This window comes from Neolamprologus brichardi, chromosome 7 (genome assembly GCF_056152115.1).
Source record: "Neolamprologus brichardi isolate AB-2024 chromosome 7, ASM5615211v1, whole genome shotgun sequence".
In the NCBI taxonomy this organism is placed as follows: Eukaryota; Metazoa; Chordata; class Actinopteri; order Cichliformes; family Cichlidae; genus Neolamprologus; species Neolamprologus brichardi.
This window is the reverse complement of record NC_142110.1, coordinates 6,082,263-6,105,997: the sequence shown is the minus strand read 5'-3', so window position 1 is coordinate 6,105,997 and position 23,735 is coordinate 6,082,263. Positions and strand designations below refer to the sequence as shown.

The window sequence follows — 23,735 nt, the reverse complement described above, 5'->3', positions numbered from 1 at the left end:
TGTGAGACTGTGTGAGAGCCGAGAAAATCTGAGACAGAGCGTCACTTTATTCTGCCAAGATTTTGTCTGGAAATGTTTAAAAAATTGTATAAATGTGTCTATTGTCATAACTAAAACGGGGCGATCAGCATTTCCTTATCCTATTATTAGAACATTGTGAAGATGGATGTTAAAGAGGTGCTGCTAGTGGTAGAATGTAAATTATTGTTATTATTTTTAACCAGCAGGGGGCAGTGGAGCTGCAGAGGTGTGACAGTGAAACGCAGAGACAGAGAGGCTTATTCCCTGTGGAGAATATTCCCTCCACGGCTCCACTCCCGGGCATGTCAGTGTACAACTAACATACTGTGGTGACATTTGAAATGAACACCAGCTGACCACTGATCATGGTACATGAACATGCTGGATGGTGGAGCATATGTCTGTGTGTGTCTTGTGTATGGGTGCGTTTTTCAATCAATGTGTGTGATACCAGTCATTTGCATATATATATATATATATATATATATAAGTGGCTCATGTGTCCCACATTTTAAAGTCCTCTTACACCCTCTGAGATGTGGACAAATCTCCTCTAGCCTCTTGATAATTATGATATTTTATCCCCAGATATGTACATGTGACCGTGCAATGTGATCCTGCTGCGAACATGTAACCAGCCTTTTTGTGTTATTCTCAAAGCTATCAGCCTTTCTTGAGTATATAGTTACGCTGCTTCTGTTAACTTTTATCCTTTTATTCACCTTTTTTTGTGTGAACCTCAGCAGACAAAAGCACGTATATACCCACAAACCTGCACGCAAGGTGTGGAAATGAAAACCCGACTATAGAAGTCCTTGGGTGGAGATCTGCTTCAGACGTGGAGAGAGTATTCTGTATTATTTCCCCTTTGGGTGCTTGGTTTACGGTTCACCTTCACTGCCCTTTCATTAATCTCTCTTCTCCCCAGTTTTGTAATGTTTGCAGATGATCGCTAATAGTCTCTGTATGTGGATGACACTCTAATTAATCAAGCACTCTATGCTGGCCAGTCCAGTAGCAACCAACAGCTTCTGACATGCAGCTAGCTGGCAATAACCAGTTTGTACAACCCTGAAGGGCTGCAAGTTCACACGTATGTGTTTGTGCGTGTGTGGCAGTTGTTCCTGGCTGGAAATGCTACACTACAACAAGAGAGTGAATTTGTGTGTTGGCGAGGGATTTCCTATGTGCACACATTCGGTATGAGTTAATGTGTTTATGGCCCCCTCTTGATTTGGTCAGACTCTCCTATAAAGCTATTCATTACATGGTAGTATGGTGAAGTAATTATGCAGTCTGGGCTTCCTGTCACGTCCAGAGGTTATTGGACTCTTGCCGCACATCAAATATGTTGCACTTTTTAGTAAACCTCTCTCTCTATATCCATCTCTCTCCCTCCCTCTGTGTTTTACTCTCTGGCACACCTCGTCTTTCATCACATTTCTGCAAAGCAGACAGAGAGAGAGAGAGAGAGAGATGTATCAAACATCAAACCTGATCATTTCTGTTAAAGAGATCTTACACCTTTATTGGGCATTTTTATATCTTAATTTCAAAATTGTTTACTTGTTTGGCAACACACTATTAGTATGCTCATGCTGTGGAGTGTCGGAGGCTCCAGTTGCAGCCGATTGCTTTTTGGCCGTCGGTAAATTTGTGTTATCTAACACAACTCTTTGATAATTCTTGCTCCACTGAATATTCAGCAAACATCCAGAAGACAAGAAGCTCTTTCTGAATTGTGTTTATCCTTCTGATTGGATTTTGCAGCTTGGTGGCTCTGTGTGTGTGTTAACGCATGTAAATAATGCACATAAACACATTCGCACACGAACTAAGAAGGCTCCTCGTTAATTTGTGTGCAGAAAAAGGGGGTTGGGCGTGGGGGTGTGGGCTGCGAAGGAGTGGAGATGGATTGATAGGAAGCAGGGAGGTACAGGCAAGGTGATTAAAAACTCAGGCTACAGATGTTTCTGGAACACTTCAAAGTGTTGCGCACTGCCAGTGCTGGGCATGATGCATTATTGAAACGGAGCCCACCTGGCGCTGACATCACATAGCCTGTCCACCTGGTGCCGCGCGGTCACGTGGGTGACACTCTGGGTCACACCTCCTCACACAAACCTAGCTCCCAGTGCGTTGAAGGGCATCAGGGGATACAGCACACATTCTCAACATAGACCTCAAAGGCACTAAACTGGGGCATGTGCAGACTGTAAACTTGGCCTCATGAATTGAAAGTGAGGAGGAATAATTTGCCAGTTGCAAAACTTTATATGTGGAATTGATAACATGAAAAATATTATTTCCTTATTTGGCTTGTACCTGCTTTTAAAGTTTTTTTTACTACTAAAGTAGCTTTGCATGATTTACAGTTTAAAATAATGCTTGTTTGTCTTGCACTGGGTTTCGGTGCAGTTGCAACCTTTCCCCTCCATTTAAGTCAACTTTTCTCTGACTGGCTCGTCCTTCCAAACAGAGAGTCTGAACAGCAGCGGAGGGGTTCCTGAGCTGTGTACCTAACGTGACCATATTAAGGATGCAACCTACAACTGACATAATGCAAAACAAGAAAAAAATAACTGAAACTGAGTGGTTGCAGCAGTCCGAGGCCTGAGCTTTTTACTCAGAGAGTTACTTGCAGATCTGCTGACCTCACTGTTTGAAATTTTGCCTATGTTTAATACAAGCATCCATCTGGTAAGAGGATATAAAAATACAGCATAAAAGGTCTGTTTTATGGTCAAATTCATGCAAACATGCACAAAGATGCAGCAGCGTAACAGTTTAATTTCTTATGGAGTCAATAATTGAAATGCAGTGACCATGATTCAGTAGAGTGTGCATTATTGAGCATATTCAGAGGAAAGCCTGTGAATCTTTCTGGAATATCCTCATCTTTGAAGTAACCTCAAGTGTGGTGTTGATGCAATTCTCGCTGCTTAATATTTCAGCAGCCTCCTCAACCTTGTTTTGTTCGGAAAAAAAAAAAAAAAGGAAAAGGAGAAAAAAAAGTAACTAGAGGTCACGGTTGTGTTTGTGCGTGTGCACGTGCATGAATATATGTGCGTGTGTTTCCCCTGCATGTGTCCCCTGACACCTGTACTCTCTCAGGGTGTGAGGAACAGACAGAGGCCAGAGCCACAGTCACAGGTCTCAGACCAGTGGGGTGTGAAATGAATCACAGGGCCAACACACTCTCCCACTGCTGCACACACTCGACTCGCTGTGTGGGTGTGTGTTGCGTGGCGTGTACGCGCGCTTGCGAGAGACAGAGGAGCATAAAAGGAGAGAAAGGACACTGAAAGAAAGGGAAGAAGGGGAGGTGGAGACAAGAAACTCCTACACTGTGGTTTTAGCTGCATTAATAGGTCCTCGGTTAATAAAGTCAGTATAAATATTTATCAGCGCTGTAACGCTTTCTCATGAGAGATGCCGTTCGGACTAATTGCGGTGTAGCTTTGGCATTTCATTTTCCTTCAGTCTTTATTGTCGACAAGACTGGGAAAGGCAAATGTGTAACAGTCTCAGGACTTCAGACCCTGCAAGAACCAGAGTCACTGCGTGACAACTGCTTTTGTTATTTTTGATTAATTTCAGTGTCATTAGGAAATTAGAACCTCATAAGTCAGCCCTAAAATCTTGTTTTATAGATTTTTTCCCCCACATTATGCTCACATGGTGCACATTCATAAATAAATTTGTGTTTGAATGACCCCAAATGAATTTAAGTCTAGCTTTAATATAACACCGGTGTACTGCTTGCACGGGTTTGCCTGTGAGAAACCATAAAACACAACAGACGTAGAAATCAGGGTACAATTCTTTCACTTAATTTTTATTTCACTTGGATATTTCAGCTTCGTTTTGTAGATAGCAAAAATGATCTCATTCATCTGCCTAAGGTGAAAAGCTCCTCAGTGCTTACCATAAATCTGAATTTAAGATGTGAGGGTGCAAGTGACCTTTTGTGACCTGTAAGGAGAAAACTTGAAAGCAGTTTTTTAAGCTTTTCTTTTCAGCATATTTTCATACTTGAGTGGAGTATTTGAATGAAAGTGAGACATGTTTGAATAATCATGGATAAAGGGTTTTTATTGCACGACAGAGAGTAAACATACAAATATTTGTAGAATTTCAAATGAATTTGATCAGAGGAGCTCCTTAACAGTAGATGTAAATCTTGGGCTTAAGTTGAAGATTTACATTATATTTCTTATTTTTTTAAAAAGGCTTCAGTTGATGGGCACATTCACGGGAGCATTTAAATTTTGCGGCTTATGCTTTAAATGTTATTAGGCACTTACCTTGCTTTTAATGAACTGTTCATTCGGGATTAAACTCTTTAAGATCACAACCTGCAGCTCTTCTGGAAAAAGCAAAAATGCTCCAGCAACAAGAAACGGGGCGGCAGAGGAGGGGATCCGGTGCTCTGGTTGGTTGCATCGGCTGTCAATCATCCACGAGTACTCGGCAGCACCTCCCACAGACGCACAGCGGCAGCGCAGCTTTCACCCACAATGATATTCAAGGCACTTGCGGCTCGTCTGCAGCGATAGGAGAAAAGAGGACAGAAAAGAGAGCCTCACCTCCTCTAACAGCGAGTGAGGTAGGGAAAAGAGTCAGAGAGCGAGAGGAAGACGAGAGGCTGTGGAGTTAAAAGAAAGACAACGGCGGCTTGGACCTCCTGCCAGGACTCTTTAATTGTCTGCGCTTTATTATAAAGTGTCTAATTTTCACACAGATTCGACATGTCATCATCCGGTAAAGACAACAGCGGTGCCCAACACGCCAATTACGTGGGACCTTACCGTTTGGAGAAGACGCTCGGAAAAGGACAGACAGGTTAGTTGGGACAGCTTGCTCGCGGCATCCTCTCTAATTGCACAATTTATTTTCGGAGCGCTCCGCAGCGAGTTGAAATTTGGCCGGCTGGGTGTCTGCAGGTGATAAATAACTAACCGCTTAGTTACAAACACCTGCCCAGCCTTGTGGGGAATTTGGAGGGTTGTTCTCATCGGTCTGACATAATCATTGTTCACACAGGATGTTGCTTTACATTGTTTTATTGGCTGTGCGTTGGCGTTGGACTGTGTGTGTGTGTGAATTAAGGAGCAGCAGCGTGGAAGCCGTTCAGCAGCAGAAATGATGACAGTGTGATGGGCAATGAAAATGAACTTTTTGTGTTTTGGCTCCCCTGTTTGTGTGTGTGTGTGTGTGTGCTCTGTGATTGGAGCACAACGCCCGTTAATCCCGATTTGCCTGATACATTGATCTATTCTTAGTCCGCAGGCACGCAAGGGGGAGGCAGGCGTTTCTCCTATAGGCTCTGGCTGCAATACGTGGGTTTCCTCCGTTACAGAGTAACATGTCCCACCTTGACAGATGAGCTGTTCACAGAGCTGGGAAATAAGAGCCACGCTGATGTATATTCATACACCCCCAGCCAGGAGATGCGGCTGGGCTTCCTATAAGAGTCACATGCTTTATCTGAACCTAGACAGCAATGACACTGCAGTTTCTAAAGTTGCATGGCACATGCTCTCTCCAATCAGCAGGTCTCGATTCCATAATATTTCACGCTAGGTGATGAGTAGCCCACAAGGCAGCAGCACATCACTGTCCAGTACGTCCCCCTGAACGGTGAGAATCCTCTGCGATCAAGTACATGCAGCCAGTGGAGCCATGTGAAAGGAGAGGCAGGCACAGCCCTGTGTAGGCAGAAATAGCAGGAGTGATGCAGCATGCTCTGTAAGCTCAGCAGCACTTAGAATGAGAGAAGGAGTGGGACTTTTTCTTCTGCTCTTTTACTATCTCTCTGTAGATTTTTCTTCCCATCTGTTGTCTAAAATGGCTACAACAGGCGTCAGTTCCCCTAGTCCGTCCAGCTGGTCATGCTGAGCAACCCTGTGTGTATGTGCAAATGTTTGTGCGCGCTCTCAGACAGTATGCTTTCTTAAAATGACCACTTAGTCACCTGATCAGCGCTCACTGTTCATTAGTGGGTCTGAGGGGGGAGGGAGCACGTCTTCGTAATCCCTCTTTAACTGCAGAAGATATTTGAACGAGTCATGTTTCGCACCCTGACGCCCACAGGTGGATTCAATAAAAGTTTGCTAACCAGCACAGTGCGATGCATAATGATTTCCATGTGATCTATTAGTCGGAGTTAAAGTTTATGCAGCAGTTGATTTTTAAAACAACCGAATAATAAACGCAGTATTCACATCTTCCTGACACCTATGTATTTTATCATTTGTGTTTACAGGAACCCCTCACTCACTTTTAAATAGCTCTCAGGAGTCCCTAATGTGTGTTTATGATGGTACAGAGCTGGTTCCATGGCTGGATATTTAATCATATGTTGTCTCTGTAATCCTCTATGGCACAGTGTGTATTTATGTGAATGCTGGGGCAGATTTCGATGAACGTTTCGTACTCTCCTCTGAAGTCTAGTATGGAGTACGCAAGCTACAGGTCAGCTTGCAGAATAGTAACTTTTATCAAACTTATTTGGGCTGAATTTATCAAAAGGTTTTTACTTTTTAAAACATTTTTTCAGTCTTTTTCTAATTGAATAACAGTCATTTAGTTCGAATGCTTTTGCTCTGGTTTTTCAATTACATCTCGGGGCTCATATGCACTGAAATAACCAGGCCCAGCGTTATGTGTTTGTCCATGTTCTCTGTTAGAAAATTCATTTGGTTATTGGCATCTGTGGTGCTGGTCCACGCCAAACCTATTCAGATTAATGACACTGCCTAATATCCCATTCTCCCATTTACCATTTGTTAATCTGTCAGATCTTTTTCCCAGGCCCCACGGAAAGGGTTGGCCTGGCAACCGAGTGCACCCAATGGGCTGGTCTTAACTGCAAGTGGCAGCTGAGACTGTCCAATGAGCAAAGTCCTCTGTGAGCTTTCCCAGGCTATGGTTGGCTGGTATTATTGGAGGGGAGAAAGCGGAAGCCCTCTGGTAGATCTGGCGATCCTGCTCAGAGGAGTTGTGCTTTTCCATGTTCATTAAGTGATTAGGCCCTGTCCTGACATATACACATAAACACACACACATGGCCACCCCAGTAATTCTGGTTGGCTTTCTGATCTAATCCTCTACACAGCCAAAGCCCCGTCAGCTCTTACTCACACGTTCACGTGGCCCAAAGGTAGCATTCTAACTCCTGTCCCACTCTGGCTTTCAAACTCCACCTTCACGTTACTGTGCAGCTTGCATACAACAAGTCACATATACTCTTTTGCAGTGACGCAGTACAAATAGTGGAATGCATATTCTATATATTCCCTTGTCACAGAAGAGCAAGCGTGTTTACTCAGCACTTGTAGACCACGTGCATGACAATTTCTTTGTCAGGTGTAAGATGGGGCCTGAAGCAGTCTTGAAGTATTGAGTGTTCTTATCGGGGCTGAAGCATCAAAAGTATGGAATCCAGGTTGTGGCCCAACCTGCCCAGTGCACAGTGTCTACGGTTCTATGCAATCAATGATCATAATTTGTTTTGATTTCACCATGATTTGATCATGACAGACAGACAAACCCCGTTATCCTGATGCAACTCTAGTTCACGCTTTACATGAAGAATATTTAAACACCACAGTGCTCACCGGATTAACATCCTTAACACCTCCACATGGCTAATTAGCATGAACAACATGGACACATGGCTAATGATTGGACACATGGCTGGAAAAACTTATCCACGCTTTTGTGACCTCCAGGTTAGATTATTGTAATTCTCTCTACTGTGGTCTTCAAGCCTTCTCTCTTCGAAGGCTGCAACTCGCGGCTCGCCTTCTTACTGGCACTAGAAAATTTGGCCCTATTACTCCGGCTCTTGTTGATCTACACTGGTTACCAATCAAATATCGCATTGAGTTTAAAATCTTGCTACTCACTTTTAAAATCCCGAATAACATTGCGCCCAGCTACCTCACTGACCTCCTTAATTTGTACACTCCTTGTCGTGCATTAAGATCATCAGGTCAATTACTCCTGGCCCAACCTAAGTTTAGACTGAAGACCAGAGGCGATCGTGCCTTTGCTTCAGCTGCACCCGACCTTTGGAATAGCCTCCCTGCTTCTATTCGAGCCTTGGACTCTATCCAGTCCTTTAAATCAAGATTAAAAGCATATCTATTTGACTTGGCTTTCCCGACCAGTTAATACCCTTTTAAATCTTTTAATTTTTAAACTTTTAAATCTTTTATTAGATTTTATTAAATTAATTATTTTTTTATTAATTTTACTGCTGTTTTTGTCTTCTGCGCCTCTATCCTGTCTGTGCTTGTGCCCGATTTGTACCCTGTTATTGACTTATGTTGACTCTCCATATTACTGTGAAGCACTTTGGCGTGCCTTCGGGTTTTTAAATGTGCTATATAAATAAAATTGTATTGTATTGTAATGATTGTATCATTATGCATGATATAAACCTGACTGAAGCTACTTCTCAGTTGGACTTTCTCAGCCTTGTGTGTTGTTTACCTCAACACAAAACGTGCTCTTAATGGCTAAAAGTTTTGGCTAACACGGTGGTGTATGCAGTTAGCTACAGGGCTGAACCGGTCTCATTTTAGCGTCTATGGAGGATCTGAGAAGCTGTGTTTCACAACTTTCACTAGATTTCTTCCCTAAAACATCCTATGAACAGCTCTGGTAGCCGTGGGATGACAGGATGAGGGCAAGCATACAATAGATGCAGAAGGTGGAACATTTGCATTGTGGATTCTGGATTTGTATTTGGTGTATGTGTGCATTTACTCTCTCAGAATTCCCATTCAGCTTTACTTTCTGTCAAACACTGAGTTGAACTCCATGCACTGTTAGGCTGCATTATATCCTATATTAGCTTCACGAGCCTCTAATCTGTGTCACGATGGCCTAGAGACTGAGGTAACACTTATTAAAACCCTTATTAAAATGTAGAACTTGAATGTCTCCATCACGCTGGGATTTGCAGTCGCAGCCTTCTTGCATTTCAAAATCGTGTAGCTTTGTTTGACAAAGCTGAATATGTTTAATTTGTGTTTTTGCCAGTGCACTGACTTAACACAGGCTGAATCACCGCTCTGTTCCCCTAATGCTTTGGAAAACACTGCCTTGCTTTGCCTTTACTTTGTTCCTGAAGGCTGTTGATTAGTGAAATAGAGGCCTATTGTCTGGAAAACACTGCATGCTAATCCAGCGTAAATCCCAGTTTTGTTTTGTTTTTTATGCTAGACTTGGATATTGACAGGCTAAGCGATGAAGGTTGATGTGTAGGCTCCTTGATTCTTTGGTTGACGTTTAGAGAGTGAAATCATTTGTGCTTCAGTGACTTTCATATTGACTGCTCAGCTGACAAAAAGCTCTGCGTGATGTTGTGTCTTGCGTTCTCTTTCTCTAGCTCTCTCTGCTTTTATCTATCTGCTGGAGAGTTCTTGTTTTGGGTTCCCTGTGCTTACCAGGCATTGGAGCCAGCATCTAGCTGGTTTCGCTGTTTTAGAGTCAGCGAAGGGCCGGCTGGTTTCTAACTCCAACTGCCGATTTCACTATTTGCAGTATTGGGTTGTGTTTGTGCATCTTTGTGTATGAACGATGGAGGAGAATCCATCCATGTATACATTACCCAGATTGTTCTTGGAGCCCGGTGCAATTGTGATGCACGACCGTTAATTCTGCATTGATTGATAGCTAGTAAGCCGGTGATTTAGTTCATCGGCCGCTCCCAAAGATTTCCTGTCAGGTGGAATAGATCCATACTGTTTCGCAACACATGATATTCCTGATGATGACAAGTGACTAGGACATGTTCGTTCAATGCTGTCAATGAAAAGCCACTTGGCAAATCCACAAAAGTGAAATGCATTTGGGTGCTTACACGTGTGCGTCTTGTGAATCGAACAGGTGATCGTACTACAGGTGATCTATAGCCTCCTTGCCATTTAAAAAAATAAGGAGAAGAAATGAAACACAAAAAGCTCTCTTGCTCTCCCGTGTTCACAAGATTACCCAGAAAAAGTTGCCAGATTTGACCTAAAATTGGTGAGTGAGGGGAAATAAATGAAAGGCTGCGATGATAGGCCCATGTTTCAAGGGGCCTGTTCAAAGATTCAGGTCAGAGAAGCCCTGACCCAAAAGCTGTACTCTGTTGCTCCCAGCTGGATAGCACCTCATGTTAGGAGGCTGGATCAGAGCTGTAGAGCAGGAAGGCAAGCTTCCTCGGTCTCAGCCGTTTGGCTGTCTGGCTAAAGCTGAAGCCCTGATCCCTCTGTATTGAAATGTATCTGAAATAATGGGAGATGTGTGCGTGTCTCACCTAGGTTGTTATATTTTGGATAAAAATATATATTTAATGTGTGTTTAGGCTGTTGCTTCAATGTTCTGGTCATTTTTATGGGTTCTTTAAGTAACTCAAACCAAGAATGTAGTCTTTTCACAGTCTGCGTCGTTGGCTGAGGTTATATAATGATGATGGTCTCTGTCATTTAATGTCCCTCTCTTCTCATCTCCCTCGCTCCATCTCGTTCCCTCTCTGTCCCTCTTCCCCATGGCCAGTCAAGATTCATACAGGGATTCAGCCATGTGGTAAATCAGACAAGACCTCAGTGGAATTGCATCGATTGGGAGGAATGTATGTAGCCAACGATTTTCAGAGATTAATGACGAGGAAAGAGGTGGAGAACTGGTGCAGGGGGGGCAAAGGGAAGGAGGAACCTTGAACCGAGAGAGCATGAAGCTGTGGTGAATGTTCTGACTGAAGTGGAGGTTATTAATTAAGGCAAAGTATCGATCATTCTCTTCATTATTCTCCCCTCCTCCCTGATTTTCATCTCTCTATTGCTGACCTCCAGGCCAGGAAAGGGTCCAGTCTTTAAATGGGAGGACAGTGAATAAAGAGCGGGAGTGCTGGAATAGTCTCTGTGGCTGATCATGAATGAGGGTGTTTATTTATCATGTGTATTTTTTGGACAGGCCCCATCACATCCTATTTGGTTTTCAACCTAACTCAGTGCAAGTGCTGTCGCTACATCTCTGTTACGTTACATAGCATGGAGAATCAGGTTAGGGCGACGTGATGCTACGGTCTGTTTTCCCCGAGTTACAGCGGGCCACATACACACCCACGCAAACGATATCTGTTCACTCTGTCCATATCTCTCTCTCTCTCTATCACCGAGGTCCCCACTTCTGCTCAGCTTCTGTGTTTCGTGTAATGTGTTATCGTCTCGCACTATTTAAAATTTCACACTGCTAGTTTTGCAACGCAGCACTGAGAATGCGAGCAGAAACGTACCGTTTTTTCTTTTCACGGTGCGAAAAATTGTTACATTTATACTTGATTTTGTTTGCACTGTTCAAACAAAGTCACTGTTCAGTAAAACATGCCTCTTGTTCGGCTTTTAAACATCCTTGCACCAGCCGCAGTCTCTGTGAATGTTTGATGCTGCCAGTCAGCTTTTCAGTCAGTCAAGTCAGCTGCCACATCTTTTGTTCTGTGTTAACTTGGAGCATTTAGGAGACACTATAATGTATTAAACGTCTGTGCGCACAGCAGTTGGCTTAATCAGCCAGCCTCTCTTTCTTTCGCGCTCTCTCTCTCTCCTCTCCCAGTTCAGATTAACCCTTGCTGAGCTGCCTGTCTGGCTCTGACTGTGAGAACACCGGGTTGGTTGCCAAGGTTGGCTGTCTGGTTGTCATGGTTTCCCTGCTTCTTGCTGGTTCCCAGTCTTCCCTGATGAAGAAATAAAGGGAATACTCTCTCTCTAACTCTCTCCTCTTACTGTCTCTCATGCTGTCTCTGTTGCTCTCATTCCTCTCGCTTTCTAGCTCTGTAAGTGGCTGCAATCTGAAGTTAGCATCGTAACAGTCACGCTTGCAAAGTCCTCCGCTGCTTTTCGCAAGCTTGTCTTTGTTTCTGTTTCCCTGCCTCGCTGCTACATGCCTCTGGAAAAAGAGTCTGTGAACGACTGTTTTGAAGAAATGCCGCGTGTGTGTGTTGGCCGTGTGCTCGCGCGTGCGCTCAGACATACGGTCATGGATCAGACCGGCTTGCCCTGCTCTGTGCTCTGCGCTGTGTGCTGTGTTCCCATTTAAATCTGGGAGATTAGCACATGTGGGGAGCCTCGGCTTTAGTTGCTGTCAGCTCAGTTAGCCTTGGCACGCTGTCCTCAGATCAGGGGGGAATCTCTGCGCTCATCCCCCCTCCAATGCTGTCTGTCGCGCTGTACCTTATCCATTAAAAAGTAGAGGAGTGGGCCACTGACCTTGACTTTTGCAGCGTTTTTAAAAACACACACATCACATTAATGCAGGATGTGAATTTAAAGATTTTTTTTTATTAAATTTTATAAGATTCCAAATGTTAAGTAGCGTTATTTAAAATGCTTAAACTGTGGCAAGCTTTAAGTGGTATATTTAATTTTGTGAATCTTCCTGTTTCTTTTTAACTAACTAACAAATATCAGCAGATGCACACTAAAAGCCTTTGTGTACTAAACGAATACATTGGAAATCAAGTGTGCAGATAAATGAAAGAGTCGTGCTTGTCATTTTAGGATTCTTTTTAGCCAAGTTGGCTAATTCACCTGGGGTGCTTTGCCATTAAGAAAGTCAGCTAGCCTGGAAAGTTTTGCTTATTGAAGTATAATTGAATTTCCAGTATGAATACACTGAATGAATGACTATTAAATTGCACGAACTGGTGCCTTTGCTTTTGCAGACCTGCTGGCAACTCCCTTTGGACTGCATTCCAAGAAAAAAAAAAAAATACATGAATGAAAATGTGCGCTCATTTGGTGACTGAAGCGCATCCCAGATGGCAGGGACAGGGTAATTGTGATGCATTCAGAGTTTCCACTGCCACGCGCTCTGTTGTCAGCTCTTTAGGATATGGAGCACAATGTCATCCACGAAACACCTGAGACGTGGCTCGGCATGTGAAGTGAAGCAGACAGGCCTCAATAAGATTAGGTTAGATGAGCATGACTGGTCACAAACCGGGAACCTGCACTGGCTTCTTGTCTCTTTGACACTGACTTCTAACACTTGGCCGGACTTAAGAGACTTATCACAATGTTTGCGAGCTCAACTCATTTTATCCCAGCGTGAAAGATGAAGGTGACTGTTATTTATCGAGAGAGGGAAGAGGACAGCTTTGGTTTGATAATGGGCCTGGATCACAGGTGTACCACAGTTGTCCGGCCAAAACAAACCGTTTCTTTTGTGTTGCCACTCGATCAGAGACGGGGTCAGCGCTTTGAGCCTGCTGCCAGGTCACATCCTCTGTCGTGACTACAAATTAGGATGAAAACTGATCTGAGATGACAGTGAGTCTAGTACAGTGTAACTAATTATTGGGAAAATTCAGAAACTGTATTATTCTCATACATTTTAGGTATAAAAAAAAAAAAAAAAATACCAATCTGCTTTCAGGATTTCAGAGTTCAGCTTTTTCACTTGTCTTAAGCACAAATTTCAGTTTCTTTACCTCATTTCACAACAAAGTAGTTCTTCCTCTTCACCTCTTTTCTGCTAATTTAAGCTTCTGCTCCACAGTGCACATTTTTCCTCTTATCATATCTTTGTTTGTGACCAGAACTCATTTGGCTCAGAGGGTTGAGCAGCTGCCGTGAGACCCGGTGGCAGAGGTTCGAATCCTACCTGTGACAGTTGCCGCACATGTTCCCTGCTTGCATGCGCTCTGCTTTCTGGACACTCTTCAATGTACTCTTACACATACAGCCATCTTCAGCAAGCACTTTTGCTTCTACACCTCTTTTCAGCAGATAATTCTGCTTTTTCAGTTGTTTTCAGCAGATTCCAATACGAGGCATTCACACTGCATTTTCGCAGGAAATGCAACTATTTCTAGTTCTCATACATTTTAGGTAAAAAAAATACCAATCTGCTTCATATTTTTGCACAATCTTTGCTTTGCCTTGCTCAAAGATTCGGTTAAATTATTACTTTAGAAGTATAGGGTTGTTTATTTCAGTTATTTTGTGTGTAGGCTTTGATTGTTGTTTGTTGTGTTTTCCGGTGTTCAGGTGGAAATGTAGATTACAGTAGCTATGCTGTGAAATAACAGTTCAGTGACAGCTAAATGTCAGTACTTTACTACTGTAGTTAATGTGTGTTTTGAATGTGTTTTTTCCCTCTTTTGGCCTAAATTGTTGGTTCATCCAGTGCTACTTTCCTCAGTACTGTGCTAGTTTGTAAAAGTATTTCAGCATAAATCTTTTAATACCACCAAAAAGCTTTCCTATTTGGACATTGCGCCAACCAGAATTTAGCTTTCTCCCTGTAATATTATTATTTAACACCAATTAATAGGGGACAGCAGACTAAAGATTAGGTGCTATTTATTATGCATCATTACCACTGCACAGCTTGTTCCTTTGTTAACGTTCTCATATGAACTGACTGGAAATATTAAATTAATTCTCATATAATTAGATTATTAACTCTAAAACTCACATTTATGTTGCAGTTGAAAATGAATAGCTGTATTTTTCTTTCAACAGGCTTGAAATCTGAGTCAGACGAAGTAAATAGAAGCCCTATAGAATCTATTCAATACTGATGAAAAAAGATCTTCAAAGGAGCCCGACTTTTGTTGGTGTCAGCTCTTTATCTTTTTTTAAAGTTTTGCAATTTTGCTTTCTTACCTTACTTCTCACTTCCCTTTTCACACTTTTTTTTTTTTAAAACAAATTAGACAGTTTGTGGGGTAATTGTTAAAATAAAAAAGCAATGAAGTCAGTGGTTGTTTCATCTTTCGATCCCAGCTAGTTGGCTTTGTTTATTCATTGCTGAGAGCGGCTTACTTCTGCGGTGGCTGTTGCTGTGTGTTATGCCACCGTGTGCGTATGTGAGAGTGTGTAGACTGGTCTGACTGCTGGAGCTTTAGTGTGCACCGCGTGTTCCCATTTCACAAGCTCTCTGTCGATACATAACAGCATCTGAGAGCTGTAACTCATGGGACAGGGGTGAACATGAGAGAGGCAGAGAGGAAGGGGGGTACAGCCTTGCCAAAGGAGAGAGTTTCTGAGTGAGGAAAAAGAGTCGCAGCAGTAAAGCGTCTCTCAGGGTCAGTGCCTCTATTATCATTCAAATCCAGCATGCACACCAACCACGTCGATGCACAGTTGCACATGGTGCACAAACACGAGCACACACACAGAGACTGGAATGTGCTGTGTGGCAGTACTGTGGTGGATTTTTTTTTTTAGTTTTACAGGAGTGGCTGCAGCAGAGCTTCTACGGCATCAGCGGTGGAAATGCATCCACAGCAGGAAGGATTGCTCTCGGTACAGAGCCTGAAGACGCACAAACATGTACACACACTTCTTCATGCCCGTAGGATATTTAGGAGGCTTGTTCCTCTACTCGTCAATCCCATCCTCCGTTTCACCTCACATGAACTTAACTGTCAGCGAAGACGCGTTGGAAAGTCTTTCATACGGTCTGTATATTTGTAAGTTGCACATGTATCTTCTCACTGCTATGATGTGATGAGTCAGTAGCCATAGCAACACAGACGCACACTCTTCATGTGTAATTTCACATGCCGGGGGTACGATTGTGGCCAAGCCCAAATAAGTTGTTTTGATTGGTCAGCTGTGTTTTCTATCCTCGGTGCTGTTTTGATGCATTATAGGGTGTGGAATGAGAGCACGATTGTGAGTCAACAGTGTGTTCGTGTCCATTTGGCTCTGCAGACACTGCTGCGTGTTGTAGAGAAGCTGCAGGTTGGCGTGTGGCACCGCATGACTCACGGGTACATTATTATAATCATTATGACAGTTACTGTCCGTATATGATACTCTTTCAACCCGTCTGCTGTGGCGCAGACAGTACAAGTTTACCTTGAGTTTATATAATATCGCTTTTGGGAAACATTTAAATGACAGTACTTGGACCAAACCACTGAAGGAAAGGCTTTGGTGAAGCTTTCATTTAAAATATTTAAAATGACTACCGAGGATTTCAACGGATAAATAATAAAGCTGAACTCATCCTTCTTACACTTGTAATCTCCAAATTCATTTCACCTGTAACCTCAGAATTCACTCCCGTTCTCTTGTATTTCTGTGTCCATTCCACTCTGTCCGTACATGTCTCGCCACAGTCTCCCTTTCTGACCCTTCCTCTTCCTCCTCCCTCGTTTCCTCGCTTTGTGCCTAATGGAGGTATTCCCCTGCAGCCTTCAGACCTCGCACTGCCATTCTGCTCAGGTAGGGCTCATTTCATGCAGCATGATTAGATCTCACTGGCTGCAATTCAGGGCTGGATAAGCCAGAGTGCTGTGGGCCTGCATAGTAGCAGAAGGAATTCAATTAAATCTTTACATATACTCCCCTTGCAGTATATACCTGCCAATCTGCACATAATATGCACATAAATTTTAACCCACACAAGCAAGCATGAATGTAAAAATTCTCATACATTACATCAGGCTTTCTTTTTTGCACACTATAGTGGCCGTGACTTAATATACAATGAAATTTGATCTATGTATATATGATTAACCTTGCATAATGCATTAACTCTTATACGATTACCACCTCTCCTTCTTTTCCAGCTCAGTTTCCACATCTTTCTCACTGTAACACACCAAAGACCCCATTTGTAACATTAAAAATAGTAAATCACACACACACACAGCCATTCATGGGTGTGTGCGTAAATGGGTTAATTTGATGTGAACCGAGGCTATCACAGTGCATCTAATGAAAGACGCATACCCTGTGTTGGCTTTATGGGCCAGTGCTGGTAATTGCTTGTAAAGACTGATCTGAGCTGAACGTATCCTCATACTTCATGTAACAAACCACAAGGGAAGACACTAATAGTAATTGGACAATGATATAAGACTAAAGTGTGTGCGTGTAATTTTAATGTGGCCTCTTCTCACATTTTATTATCTGTCATTAAAGTTTTTTTTTTATGTATCTGAGATTTTGTAATGCGTGGCGTTTCATATGTTTGTCAGCATAAAACAGAAGTGAGAACTGCACTGCATTATTACTTGATGTTGTTCACTCACGCTTCTGATGCCCTAAAGCTTGTGACTGTGTCTGTACAACTTGAGCTGATTAGCCTTGCAAGGGACCTGAATTTATTACTCTGTCTTCACCAGTGTCATTATACCTCAGCCTCTTATATTCACTCCGTAATGAGACTTTATGAAATATTCTAACCTTTACCTGGAGGTGCTCATTGTATGTGTGTTTCTGTGTATCGGCGCTGACGGATACAGCGAAACGAGAGACAGACAGACTCGTGAATACATTTCCACGCACCTGCACGCGGACATAATTCGAGCCCGTGTAATGATTTGTTATTCCGGAGTTTATCGTAGCAGCCGATGAAGGGGTCCAGGCTAGATCAGGCTCATTAAACCCGAGCGAGAGATGTGCCTGTTGGCTGGGTGTGTGTGTTTGCTTTGCTCTGCGTCTCCTCTCTTCTTACACTTCATCCCCGATCACCCTCTCCTTCTCTTTCTATCGCTGTCTCTAACGGAGTACAACACTAAATCAGCCTGGCCTTTTAATTAAAAGTCACATTTTCTGTGCTCTAAGCGCACTATAAACAGGCCGAGCTGCACATGGACGCCTCTAAAACATGTACAGTAGACTGTACGTCAGACCAGCGTCGTGAGAGGAATGTTGATCTTTAAGAAAAACCTCTTCATTCGTCATGTACTTAATTTTCTCGCTCGTCTAAAAGAAGTAGTTAATTTACCCCCCCTCTGTCTTGTTTGACTTTAGGAGTAGACCCTCTCTGCTGCCCTTGCCCCATTTGAAGATCGCTTTAATGAAGTGCTCTTGCTCCCTGTGAATTATACTGCAGCAGTTTTTATGTCACGTATGAGAAGTCCCATGTATGAGGGCACGGAGGTGAGAGATGAGTACAGAGAGCTCACCGAGGCCCTCTCCCAGGGCCCGAAGTTATGTGTCCGGACTACGGAGCGATTCATTAACCGATTCCCAACATCAGGCCTTTTCGGGTTCACACAGGCTCTCAGCCTGATGTTGATCTTGCCTTTACATGCCCCTCACACACAAGGCAGCCTCTGAAGTCTTATGGAGAGGCTAAGCATGGTTGCTGGAGATTGGGGATGAGGGTCCTCCATCTAGTTGGTGTTATGTACACACAGAGTGATTAGTGGTCTCCCTGTGGGTGTCGTCTTGGTTTAATGGCTAGAGCCTCATGTCAAACACGGCTACTATTCAGTTTTAAGTGGATTTTATCCATTTCTGTTTATGTGGACGCATGTGTAAAATTTCATTTCTGCAACACCAAATCGCATGCAGGGAGCGTTCATCATGTATGAACCGCATTGTTACTCTGAGAGCAAGCATATGCATAGATATAACAGCGATAGCTTGTATGTGATTAATCTCTGAGGCCCTGAGGTGATGGGGTCAGAGTGGAGTTGCCTGTGGTGCTAATGACAGTGATTAAAGTGGGGGTCGTTGGGGCTTAACCTTCATCAGATTCTTCTCCTCAATATGCTGTCCCCATGGGACATGGCTAACCTTATTACTGCTGAGGAGACCCAGTTTTACTCTTCATAGTCAGCGTGATGAGTAAATTGATGTTTTTCTTTCTTCTTTCACTTTATTATTTTTTACACAATGCCACATCATAACCTTAAACTTTTCGCTTTAGAAATTACATTCAGTAGATGTACAATTGTTAGCATTGTAAAGCACTCTACCAAGGCTAGCCCTTATTCTTTCTATCATCTAGTTATTCAAGCAGTTACATATTTGGCAAATTATTCAGTGATATATTACCTCATTTAGCTGTGGAGTGTATTGCAGGGAAAGTTTAAAGCCTCTATTAGCTGTTCACCCTGTAATCTGAAACAACCCCATTTGATTTCGTCAATTTATCATATAATATATAAGCCTTTATCACATTGCAGTCCATTTGGCATATTAAATCTTGTAACCCACATTATCCCTTGTGGCACAACCCAACATCCACAATGGCAAAGCAGAAGCTGATGACAAGACAATATTTAACTTCAAAAGTTCTTTGAATGTTAATAATCTGGATGAGTGATTAGCCCAATTATAATAATACAAATAATGGCCTACATTTATATTGGTTCAGCCAGTTAGCAAAACAAGTTAATTAAGCCACGCCACATTAGTCTATGATTATTTTATTTGGACATGTAATAGCTTCAGAATGCCTCAGTGCTCACATGTTTCCAACCAAACATTGCAAATGATCCCCATCATATTAAAACCACTGGCCGCTTTGCCTCAATAGGGGTTTCCCATATTCCCCAAGCTTGCAGAAATATCTGAGTTGGATCCACATTCTCAGCCCAGCACACTGGCGAGACTGAACTAAGAGCTGAAGTCTTTTTAATGGGTTTGATCAACCATTTTCAAAGGTGCTTTTTCCTGCACCACTTGCTTTGGTTTTTTCCATCAACTTCTTCCTCGCTCTCTCCACCCCCTCCCTCATTTCCATCCGCTTCTCCAATTCCTCCTTCCTGTCCTCAAACTCCCTCACCATTTTCTCTGCAGCTCTCAGCGTCACCCTGCTGTTTCTCTCCTCCTCCATCTCTCTGTATTACCCCTTTTCAGCCTAATGGGATCATCGGTTAACATGTCTCCCTCTCTAGCCCAGGTCTCTACTATATCCTCGCTTATCGCTGTGAAGTTAATGAAATGGAGTTCAAGAATGACCCCTTCCCTCCATCACTCCCTCCCCACTTTCTCACCTATAGTATCTTCATCCCCTCATAGCAGCCTCCTTCTCTAAGTATCTTTATTCTTATAACCTTATTATTTCTTTCCTCTGCCTTTAAATCTAAAGTCCAAAGTGAGCAACCCTCAGTTTTTTTCCCTTACTCGCCTCTCTCCTATCTTTAATTCCTAATCCTAGTCTTTGCACACAATCGATGAGGCTGTAAATGAATTTCTTCCCTTCCATCAGTATTATTATCTCCCCCAAATCCTTTTTAAATGTCTGTATTCTGTAGCTCTGCCTAATGCTGAAATAGAAAGGCCTGGTTGCACATAATGTTGTGTGCTCAGTAAGTACAAACACCACCTGCCTACTCCCTTGGCCTCCTTTAAAGCTTTCTTTCCTCTAACTGCCAATGTTGCGCTTCCATCAGTGACCCTGAGTCTTTTTGTATAAGTTGTAAAGCAGAGAGGAGGAGGAATTCTGCATGTGTTGGTGTATATGTCTTGTGCATGCACGAGTGCTGTCATCTCAAGCCTCCCTAACTGTCAGAAGTGTCACATAAGGGTTGCCCACACAGATGGCATTGTTGGTGGGCTGTGTACGTATAATGCTGTCACCGTGTGCGTGCGTGCGTGTGTGTGTTAGAGAGAGAGAGTCTGGCTGGCCTGTCAGACTAATGCACAAATATACTGCCTGTAGCTTGGCTCATGGGTTAGTCAATGAGGAAAATGCATATGTGGATGAATGCAAAGGATTATCTGTCACAGAGTCCCTGAATATAATCACGCACGCACACGCACACGCATCCACACACACACACAAAGCAGCAAACCGAGCAGGGAGCGTGTGCCGGCACACCTGGTGAGTTCAGACAGCATGTCAGCATCTCACAGCAAGAGGTTCCAATCAAGTCAGCGATGCTGACGTCCCCACCAGCCCCACCCCCACCTGGCTTGTATTCAGTCACCCTCCTTTTACCCCACCTACCCATCCATGCATGCATTCCCCCACGCATGAACACTGATATATCTTTACACCACACTTGAGTGCAAAAAGATGCAGCTTTTTTTTTTTGTTTGAGTTGCTTTATTCAGAAGTACACGCGGGTGAGTGAGTGGGAGTGCCGGTTATTTTTATACTGTGCGTGCGCCTGTTTGTGTGTTAGTGTGCGCGCATGTGTGCATACTGTTTTCTTCTATACCTGGTTACCCTCATTGCTGGACATCATTATAGTCATATGGTCACCATGGTAACTAGCATAGTTTGTGTGTGTGTGTGTGTGTGTGTGTGTGTGTGAGAGAGAGAAGGAGAGTGAGTGTTGTTGCTGGCTTTGATGACGCACCTCATTCATTCATTCATTCATTCATTCTTATAACTGTTACTGGTGCTTTGAAACTCCAGGCCACATTACACTTGGGGGTTAGCTATAATTGATAGGACGGTTATGTCATCAAAGGCCCATCTGATCTCTGAGATGTCACAGAAATTGTCAGCAATCGCAGTTTATTGCTGATATGTTTTTAAAATTTTGCTGTCACTCTGCTGTCGCCTCATTATTAACAGCTACCTCATTGGTAAGGCACTCATAAACTCTCTTATGCTAGTTGTTCTTTATGCAACGACAATAAATTAATATTTTAAATTCTCAATAAACATATCAGTAACTGATTTGATTAAGTTATAAATAGTTTGGTATGTAGCCCCCAACACCCAAAAACCTTTGCCAAAAATACAACACTTAAATGTCTTGGTCCAAGGGTCTGTCTTCACATTACTTCCTTAGACAACCTTAGATTTTTGTCCTTCCACAAAAATCCCCAAATAAACTAGATCTAAACCAGAGAAAAGAAGCTATTTCTTACATTTGACATGTTGACAATACAAATATTCAGAGAAAACCACTCTAATATATGAAGAAAACAGACCATTAATGGGGATTCAGATCAGTGCAGAATAAGAACAGAATATCATCATGGATATAACACTTAGGAAAAGTGAAAGGTAAACTATTTGGAGGAAAAAGAAGAAAACCATCTTTACAAGAAAGAAAATAGATGGATAAGGCCTGAGAGAAAAGGAGATGGTGGCTAGCTGCAAGGATTAAATCTCACTCAGGCCCAGCCCTGTGGGATTACCAGCTATCCACTCGAGTGCTATGAAAACACCGGCAGATTAGGCGTACACACATGCACATGCAGGCACACCCACACGCGCACCCTTATGCATGCACGTAAATACACAAACAATGTAGTGGATTAGGTCCCGTTGCTAACCCAGGGGCCAGGGTGAAGCAGATGGCTGCCCTTTGTATTGTTATGCAACCTTACTGAGAAGCACTCCACATTCATGACTCCACAATTCATTTTCCTGACGCATAGCACCCATAAAAGTATAATTACGTTATATTATTTTATGCATACTTTGTGCAAACAGTTTGTAATCTTCTCTCACTAATCAGACCTCTATTAAAAGCTGTGAAAAGATGAATTGAGTAACAGAAGAAATAGAGGAAGAAGACAGGCGGCCCAGGTAGAGCGAGGGTAGTTGTGGCACAGCGCCACAAGGTTTGGAAAAGTGCCAGATAAGCATCCTCGCGCACACACACACACACATACGCATTAAACACTCGCAAAACACTCCCGGTAGGGTGCTCGGGTGAGCCAAGGTGACCTGACTTGGTGATGGAAGGGTCACCATGCCAACAGGCTGACTGATGTCACCATGGCAGCCTATGTCTGAAGGAAAGGGGGGAATTGAGTGCAGAGGTCTGTGTGTGTGTGTGTGTGTGTATGCCTTGTGGTGGCAGGCCCTGTGTGTGTCAGGAGTCAGATGGAGTCAGGCCCTCAGAGTATTCACTGACAAGCTGACATTGAGAAAGTCTGTGTGGTACAATATGGAATGGTTGTAGGGCAAGGAACCGATTAACTGTGTAAGTGTGTTCAGCTTGCTCTGAACACACTTACAGCATATACATTCACTGGCCACTTTATTAGGTATTCTTTGCTATTATCTGTTTTGTTTTGTTTTTTTACCCCTTTTTGCCTTCACAGGTGCCTTAATTTTTGTGGCACAGGTTAAACAAGGTGCTAGAAGCACCGCTCAGAGGCTTTGCATTGCCTTCCATGTTGACATGATAGGGTGACGTGTTAGGCCATTTGATGTGTTATCGTGCTAGAAACAGCCATCAGATGATGGGTACACTGTGGTCATAAAGTGACGGGCACGGTCAGCAACAGTACTCAGGCAGGCTGTGGTGTTTAAATGATGTCGCAGCAGAAATTGAGACCGATCAGACCAGGCAACATTTTTCCAATCTTCGGTGTGAATTTTAGCCTCGGGCACTAAGCTGACAGGAGTGGCTGCAAGTGTGGTGTTCTGCTGCTGTAGCCCATCTACTTCACTATTCGAAGTGCTTTGCATTCAGAGATGCTCTTCTGCATGCCTTGGTTGTAATGAGTGGTTATTTGGTTTACTCGCCATCCTGTCATTGCGAAGCAGTCTGGCCATTTTCCTCTGGCCTCTGGCATCAACAAGATATTTTTACCTAGAGAACTGTCACTTACTGGATATTTTCAGACCATTCTCTCTAAACCCTAGAGGTAGGTTTGTGGGGAAAATCCCAGTAGATCAGCAGTTTCTGAAATACTCAGACCAGCCCTGGCCACTCTAACACCCACAATAATGCCACATATAAAGTCACTTAAATCACCCTTCTTTCCCATCCTGTTGCTCGGTTTGAACTTCATCCATTTCTGTTGACTATATCTACATACCTATGATTAGCTCATTAGAGACTTGTGTTTGCAGGCAGTTGAACGTGTGTACCTAATAAAGCGGACAGTGCTGTTTAAGTGTGTAAATATATATTATTTGCTGTTACCCTGCTGTCGACTCATAATAACAGCTACCTCATTGGTAAGGCGCTCATAAACTCGCCTCTTTCTTCTCTTTCTGTTCCCTCAGTGATGAGTCTTTAGATGAACACAGGACACTAACTC

General features: G+C 43.0%; 1 protein-coding gene across 3 annotated transcripts in view; it reads left to right on the top strand.

The window, feature by feature from the left end:
* The first annotated feature begins 4,543 nt into the window (after positions 1 to 4,543).
* brsk2a (BR serine/threonine kinase 2a) overlaps positions 4,544 to 23,735 on the top strand; it is a 192,559-nt gene continuing 173,367 nt past the window's right edge. For all 3 annotated transcript variants that reach the window (XM_087842943.1, XM_087842944.1, XM_087842942.1), the window contains exon 1: positions 4,544 to 4,866. In XM_087842943.1, the coding sequence (XP_087699069.1) occupies positions 4,773 to 4,866 (94 nt within the window). In that variant the 5' untranslated portion in view covers positions 4,544 to 4,772. The remainder of the gene's footprint in view (positions 4,867 to 23,735) is intronic.